Source organism: Terrapene carolina, unplaced genomic scaffold (genome assembly GCF_002925995.2).
Source record: "Terrapene carolina triunguis isolate 2854851 unplaced genomic scaffold, T_m_triunguis-2.0 Scaffold33911, whole genome shotgun sequence".
Taxonomy (NCBI): domain Eukaryota; kingdom Metazoa; phylum Chordata; order Testudines; family Emydidae; genus Terrapene; species Terrapene triunguis.
In genome coordinates, this window is record NW_020698262.1 from 9,138,028 (window position 1) to 9,146,390 (window position 8,363).

Here is an 8,363-nt window from a genome sequence, read left to right on the forward strand (position 1 = left end):
ACTACACACATGTGAAGCCTTGTGTGTTCTGGCCATCTGTGGGACTGATTCTCCCCCCTCCCCCTCCTCCTCCTCCTCCTCCTCGCCCCCCACCCCCACTGGCTCAAGTGACTCCACCTGGCATTTTTACAAGGGCAGATGGCAAATGGCAGAGAAAAGTATCATTGAAGTGACCCGAGTGCTAAGTGACATGACCCAGAGCTTTGTCCTGAAAGAACAGTTCAGTGTGTGAATGCCTCACTGCTACACTTTTCAAAATGTTTACACAGGGATTGCCATAAACCACATGGTGTTGAACCGAGGATGCAATCCAAGCTGATTTAGCCCAGGCCTTATCTGCGTCATATAATCATGATACAGGACACAGACACGCAGGTAGAGAGAGAGAGAGAGAGAGAGGTAAAGACTGGACCTCTTCCCCTCCAGCCTTCTCTTGGCACTGGGAGGGGACTGTGGGGGAGCTAGGTAATGATTTGTCACTCCAAGGTCTTGGGGTTGTCTCTCTTTGCAAAGGAAACCTTGGCCATGATTGACAGCAGGGCTGTTTTGGCCTGTTCCGTTGCTGTTGACAAGTAATAATGAAGCTTTGTCAAGCCATAATGGATATGGATATGCCAGATTATGTCGAATCCCTGGACTCCTCTTACACCATGCTGGAGTTTGAAAACCTGCGGGTGCTGCCAACTAACACGGGTGAGATTTCTGCTCAGTTCCTCTTAAATAACCCCGGTTACCTTATTGAAAAAGTTGGACGTCTAGAAAAGATAGATAGGAGGTGCAGGGCAAAGGGTGGAAGGTGTAATATTTAAGGCGAGGAACTATCCGCCTTTGTTGTGGCTGTGGTTGTGTTCAGGCCAGAGTACGATCGTTCCCTTCAAAACTGAAATGCATGGGGTTGTTTTTTAATAATTTATTCAGCCCCCTAGTGTGCTAGGTATGATGCAAGTAAAGACCCTGCCCAGAAGAGCTTGCAACCTGTTATGAACAGTTTCAATATCTCTGGTGCTCTGTAATATGCATTCTGTTTTGTATCTAAGGAGCAGGGAAATTACTTCGCACACAAAGAAAAAAATGTTCTCCTAAAATGACATAGACACAAATATATGGCGATACTAATAGGGAAAAAAGACAAGTGTGTATATACATGGTTTGAGCAATTTAATCCTTATAAGCGCCATCAATGTTGTTACTCACAAAATACACTGTGAGCTGGGGTCACTTATTCGAAGGTTTTTAGCTAGTAAATATCCAAATGTTCTGATCACCTACCTGGGAATTACAGCTCATTTACTAAGCTTGACCCAAGTCTTTTCAACACACAAGGAACATGACTGTAATGTGCGCTTGACCCTAGCAAATATCTGCCTTGTCCAGAGAACTCCAGGAAAGTTGCACAGCAGCATTTGGGACTGGAGCATTCAGAAGTTTGTTTGATGTCATTTTAAATAGTAAACGCTCTTCTAGAAACACTAATCGTCCATCGCCTGAAATGTGAGGTGAAGGATACTATAAATTATGCAATGTAAGGCCAACATCATAAATAAAATTGGGAATAGTCCAGCCTGCCTGGATAGTCTAAGTAAGTGAAATGTCAAGAGGTTTATTCTAGTTAAGATTAATTTCTTACTGCATCACTTATACTTCCTCATTAGTGGTTTCATCAAAAGGAAATCAGGAACAACAGCTTTTGAAATGTGTTTTGCCAGCAACTCAAAGTTATTATGCATGCTTATGTGGGACACAAAGGATTTCAGAGCTTATGTTCAAAAGAAAATGAAAAGGCCTAAAGAAAATTAGAATTGTCAACTGGTCTCAAGAAAAGTTCATCCTTTGGAAAAGAACTTTTGAAAAGTTTGGCAGCTCAAAATTGAGTATATCAGATTTCATGTTATTTTCACTGAACGGTTTCCATTTGATACTATGTCGTCAGTAAACATGTTTTGCCCTGGCACACGCTTTCTTGAACAACAAGATACATTTTTTATCTATTGTACAAATTGTCCCCAAATCCATTGTAACTGTGACATAAAACCCTGTATTGTTGTGGTGTTTCATTAGGTAAAAATTACAGGCTCTGTTTTTTCTAAAGGCGAAGGCTATCTAGGTTGGTATTGGGCTATTTGCCTTATTGTTAATAAGTAACTGGCTCTCTCGGGAACTAGCTGTTTTGAAATTAGCTTGTTTGTCTTTGGTAAGTAGCCTCTTCTACTGTTTGTAAGAATAGTTTTAAAAAGAGAGGTGAAATCTCTATGCATGAAAATGTATTCTAAACCAACAGCATTCAGGATGCATGACTTCCCAATCTGTTTTAGCAATATTTTTACAAAGTATTAAAATAAAGAAATATTCTCACTTTAGATAGTATTTATAAAAAACAGGGAATTAGTTCAAATTAAATCTATATACATTTTTTTAGGACCCTAGTTTGCCCCACTGAAACCAATGGAAATTTGGCTCTACACTTTAGTTGGAGCAGGAGCAGGTCTTCAATATATATATTCTAATGAATTTAGGGCCTTATTCTGAGTTTACAAGAGTCTGATCATCCTTACACTGGTATAAATCCAGTTACTTCAGTGGAGTCACTCCTGATTTACCCTGGGGTAAATGAAAGCAGAATCAGGCCCTTAAGCCTCTTTCTAAAATCTATGCATCACTTAATGAAATTAAATGGCAGCAAATTTAAAATGGAGAACAGGAAATTCTAGGTCTTTTTGTGATTTATAATTAACCTGTGGAACTCACTACTGCAAGATATTATAGAAGCCAATAGTGATTACGGGTTTATTTTAAAATATAAGTAAGATATAAAGGTATATTTAAAAATGGAATGTGTAATTATACTTATCTTTTTTTTTAAATCCTAGCTAAGGGCTCTCAGTCCTCAAATTTCAAGGCATAAAATGATCATGAGCTGAGAACAGGAACTTATTTCCTTTGTGGAATATATTAATGCACTATATTTGGGTGGCGTACACTTTCCTTTGAAATATATAACATTAGTGATTCTAAGAGAGAGGATACCAGACTAGCAGGAAGATTGGTCTGTTCCAGTATGGCAGTGGTAGAGGGTGTTAGTCTAAATGTTTCCTTAACATTTAAAATAATCATAGTTTTGTGTTTGTATAATTACAGTAGCTATGGATAAAAGGTTATGTTCAAAGGAGCTCAGTGAAATTGTCGGTTCTTCTGGGTTAAGCTAGTAGAATTGGACACTTGTCAAATACTGTGGCAATATCAGAAGCACCTCTTGAAATTTGGCTTTCCCGTAAAATTAGTATTTCCTTTATACAGCTTATCAAAGATAAGTTGTACCCACAAACTAATAATAAGTGGGCAATAAGTTAAGTGGAGCTAGTTAGCCAAAAGGTGAGTATATGTCATGAAAAATTTCAAAGGAAATGAACATTTTTCATTTATTTCAAAGGTTTACATGATTTTTAATGAACAATTTCAAAATGAACTATTTGGACTTTTTTCAAGAATTGTATTTTTTTATTTTCATGAGGGAAAAGAAACTATTTTCTCTTGCTTTTCTTCTATTCTCCTTTGGAAACTGGGAGGAGAAGTAAAAAAGCAAGAGAAAGTATTTTTCCCAATGAAAATTAAAACTTTTGTCAAAAATAGGAAATTTCAAGGAAACTAGTGTTGTTTTGTAAAACATTTTTGCTTTCTTTGAAATACCATTTGTCATCAAAATTTGCCATTAATCGAACAATTTCAACCAACTTTTGAGTTAACCCTACTTTTTTGTTAGCTATTATAATTTTCTTTTTACATGAGGGAAGCCTATGAATTAATTCCGAATCTTCAAGCTTCTTTGTACTTTATATACAATTGGCAAATGGGGTTAATGTAGCAATGGTTAATTCAGAAATGAATAAAGGAATCCATTGCGGGAGTGGAAGAGGGCATTACAATTTTGTCTATTTCAGACAGAAAGAGTGGCCAAAAAAAAAAAAAAAGAGGGAAAATCAATGTTAGTCTTTTCTTTCCTTTATACCGTGTTATTAACTGGAGAAATATTCCTGCTTGGTACAATCTTGTTTTATTTGATCTTGGCTACAATTGCATCTATCTTGTTACTTAGTTCTTTATGTGGTGCTCATCACATATTTCATCACAGTTATCATTTTTTCTGTAAATTTACATTAATCACTTGGCCAATTGCAGTATAAATAAAGCTCCCATCTTTGGTGATTCCTTTACCTTCCATAGCATTCAACCGCCAAACTGAGTCTGAAGAGTTTAACGTGACCCTTTTAAAAACTCACTCTCAGCCAAGCTGCAATCTGACCCTTGTACAGTCATAGTTAAGGACAAGTCCAGCTAATGAAGGTAATTTTAAAGCAATAAGAAATGTTCTGCCAGTCAGAGGGTGTGAATGCCTGAATATTCCACAAGGTATCAAGCATGCTGATAGCTCTCTGATAGGTCAGTTACTGTGTGAGTTTAGGAACAGTTAATCTAGGCTGGTTTTGATTTTGATCTTTAAAATACCTCACCTCGGATTGTTGGGGGTTGCAAAACTGATTTATAATGTATTTGAATTGCATCAGCGCCACGTTTCAAAGTGGACTGCAATCCTGCCTCTGAATTTGCATGCTGCCATTTTGGAGCTGACAATACCACTCACATTTTTGTGCCCCCCCCCCCCCAATTTAGATTTACAAACAAAAACTGAAAATCTGGCACATTTAAATCCAGTTTTAGTGCGTTCAAAATTGGTAACTGAACACTATATGCACCCCATATGCCCCTTTTGCTATATCACTTTAGGTGCATAAACAGTTTTTTAAAATGAGGACTTAGATTACTGCAAAGATATAATAGGTCAGTCTGGGGCATGGATGGAAGGCTCTATCATCCCTCTACAGATATCCACTAAAGACTTTATCATTACTGGAGGTAGATCTGAAAAGCAAAATTCAGATCTGAAGTGAATTCTGAGCCCTAGTCCAAATTTTGGGGCATTCAAAGCTTGGGTGTTGATTAAGGCCCATTTTCTCTTCTTATTTATTGTTTGTATTGCAGTAGTATCTAGTAGACTCCACCAAGATCAGGGCCCCAATCTAAATAAACAAAACAAAAAGGTTGGAGGGGAAAGAGAGGTGACTGTCCAAGGGCAAGTGGCAGTTCAATAATTAAGCTGAGAATTAAACCCGGGTAGCACAAATTTCACAAGGAGCGGTAGCTGACTGGTTAAGGCACTCGACTGCAATCACAGCAGTCATGGATTCGTCTTGCTCAGTCTCACACTGAAAGGTTACCTCCTGCTCACCTAGCTGCAGAATGGGTACCTGTTCCATAAGGTTAGGGAAGTCAAAGTTGGTTAGACATGATGGTAGCTGCATCATCAGTCCGTTGTGTACTGTTGGCTGCGGAAACAGACATGCCTAATCATGTCAGCATGGTGAGCCATATAAGACAGACTTTGCTCTTCAGTCTCAACCAGTAAACCACCCTTTCTCTCATTTGCTGTAATTGCATAATTTCATTTCAGCCATGCTATGCTATGCTTATACACAGTATATACCAGAGATAATTTCTGGTCTCCCATCTACATCTGAACTTTCCTGAGTTTGACAGAGGTTTTCATATAATTTTTAGCTATCAGGCTAGGCTATAAATTCCCAGATTTTATGTTGATGATACATCACTTCTGAAACTCAGGCAAGTCTTGGATTTCAAGAGTAATTTTTCTGCCAGAGAATTTTGGCAGCAAATACGCCTCAGTGATACTCCCAGGGAGTAGACTGATATTTTCACTGCAATGACAATTCTATTCTGTCCAGAAACCATCCAGGACTAAGATCAGCTTTTCTGTATCTAATGACTGGTCTCTGTTGGAAAGAACGCCAGCAGATGCATCCTTCTAGCAAAAGACCAACAGACGTCTCACAGGAAAAGTTTTAGGAAAGGTTCTGTTTAAAGACAGTTCTGTTATATTATGGGGATGAGCAACTGTAACTGTTACACAATGCTGTGTTTTTGTGTTGGACTAAGTATATGTCCTCTAGTGACTATGTAGCTCTGCCTTTCTTAGTAGAGCTCAGTCCACCCGCAAACACCCCCAAACTTTGTGTAGGTTGGAAATCCAGATCCGACATTTGCCACTTGAGCACGTGTCTAGTGATATTTTCATGAAAACAGGATTTTTTCATGTTATTCATTTGCTCTTCCTTATTCGGAGTCAGTCAGTAGTTTGTGACAGGGGTATAAATAGTGATTTGACATTTGTACGCACACTGGCTGAGCTGCTAACTACTGCCAACCATATCACTATCATCTTCTGAAAAGGACACGTCAGTGCACACGGTGGCCTGAACTTTGGACTGATTTACGCTGCATTGGGTTAATGAATCCTGGCCTAATTTTACAGCTATACAATTCCACTGAAGTCAGTGACATTTTCATGGTTGTAAATTAGAGCAGAATTGGTCCTTAACTTCAAAGAGATCATGAGACTCCTATGATGCACCATGGTGTCTCAGCCACAGGGAGAAACTGTGGTGCATCATGGGAGGTGTAGTCTGGCCAGAATTGGGTCCATAGAGGAGGACGGGAACCCAGAACTACAACTCCCACTAGGTAGATGCAGAGATTAATGCCAACTTGAAACAAAATGAAATGTTTATTTCTCATTTTCCCATTGGAACATTCTCCCAACTGATCTTTTCTCAGAGAAAATTTTGATGAAACCTCTTCTGATGAGAAAATGTTTCATTTAAATTTTTTCGACTGGCTCTAATGATCGTCAACATTGTGGGTGTACTTAGATACAATGAGCTACCAGTGTGTTAATAAAGGGCCAGATTATGCCCCACTTACTCACTGAGTAATGCCTTGCTCACTGAAAATCAGTGGGACTGCCGCTGAGGTGAGCTACTACTTGGTGTGAGAAAGGCTAGCAGAACTGGTTCCCAAAAGTCTGGAGCTGAAGCCTGCAGCCTTTGCTCAAGCAAAACTCCCATTGACTTAGGACCAGGTAGGGAAGCCCTCACTGATGTTGTGAGCAGTTACTCACCCAGAGTTTCACAGTCTGGCCCTTTGCTGGGATATTTGCCCATCAGAACTGGGCTCTATTGAAAAATGAAAAGCCCACTGGATCCAAATTCTGTCCTGAGTTGCCTTGGCCCATCTCCACTGAAGTCAATGTGGTTTGCATAGACGTAACTGAGAGAATTGACCTCCTTATTGATAATTTTTGTAGTGCCATTTTTTTTTTTGTTTTACTGGAACTCAAAATCAAATAACCAGTGAGACTTTGTTCATTGTGGCCAGGATAACCATGTGCTTGTTCATAAAAGAAATAGGTGGATCAAGAAGCTGCAGCTGATATTGACACAATACAGTACACTGGAGATATTGTTCCAGTAGAGTCCATTCTATGCTTAACCGTCACAAATGTAAGACTGGCAAGATCAGTGTAAACTTGGGTTATCTGCTGCCTATGGCTTTAACTCGTGAGATATTGAGCACCTTTTCCAAAGGGCTGACCACTCACCACTCATTGACATCAGTGAAAGCTGGGGGCACCGCACCTCAGAGAATTTGAAAAGTAGCAAATTGTGATTCCTGCACATACTATTGGCTAAGAATTATGCACTTATTATTAATTATTATTTATTTATTTTATTATGCTACCTTTTGTCCCCTATCCCATACGTATGGCTTACTTGTTTGCCTCATCCACCTGTTACACCTTGTCATTTAGTGTATAAGCATTTGGGGGCCAGGGCTGTTACTTTTTATGTTTGTACAATGCCTAGCACACCGGGACCCTGATCGGCTTGCTCACTAGGCACTACCACAATAATAATAATAATTAATAATAATAATTAATCATTAATGAAGAAGTCACTAGAATTAGTAGACATTTTTTGGTTGAAAAAGTATCTTCAACAAAAATATAGCGTTTCATCAAAAACAAATGTCACTTTTTGGGTAAAAATGTTCATTTTTTGAAAACCAAAGACTTTTAGGTTTTCGTGGGAAAAACCTTTTTTTTCTCTTGTGAAATTTTGATGAAAATGAAATGAAGCAAATTTCTTTTTGAAATTTCCCTTATAAAACAATTAGCATTTTCTGCCCACCTCTGATGGCCACCCATTCTAACTGGGAAGAACAGTCTCAGAGTTTTAATTCTGAGTATCCTTCGGGGTCCTGTGTTACCTCTTCCTGTTTGGGCTTGCTATTCCAGTGTTTCTCAAACTCGGGTCGCCACTTGTTCAGGGAAAGCCCCTGGCAGGCCAGGCTGGTTTGTTTACCTGCCCCGTCCGCAGATCCGGCCGATCGCGGCTCCCACTGGCTGCAGGTCGCCGCTGCAGGCCAATGGGAGCTGCTGGAAGCGGCGGCCAGTA

General features: G+C 39.2%; 1 protein-coding gene across 1 annotated transcript in view; it reads left to right on the forward strand.

Annotated features, from left to right (window-relative positions):
• Positions 1–438: 438 nt before the first annotated feature.
• Positions 439–8,363, forward strand: part of LOC112108580 (hepatocyte nuclear factor 4-beta-like) — a 39,204-nt gene continuing 31,279 nt past the window's right edge. Inside the window, exon 1 of the mRNA XM_026663720.2 lies at positions 439–693. Within this exon, the coding sequence (XP_026519505.1) occupies positions 579–693 (115 nt within the window). The 5' untranslated portion in view covers positions 439–578. The remainder of the gene's footprint in view (positions 694–8,363) is intronic.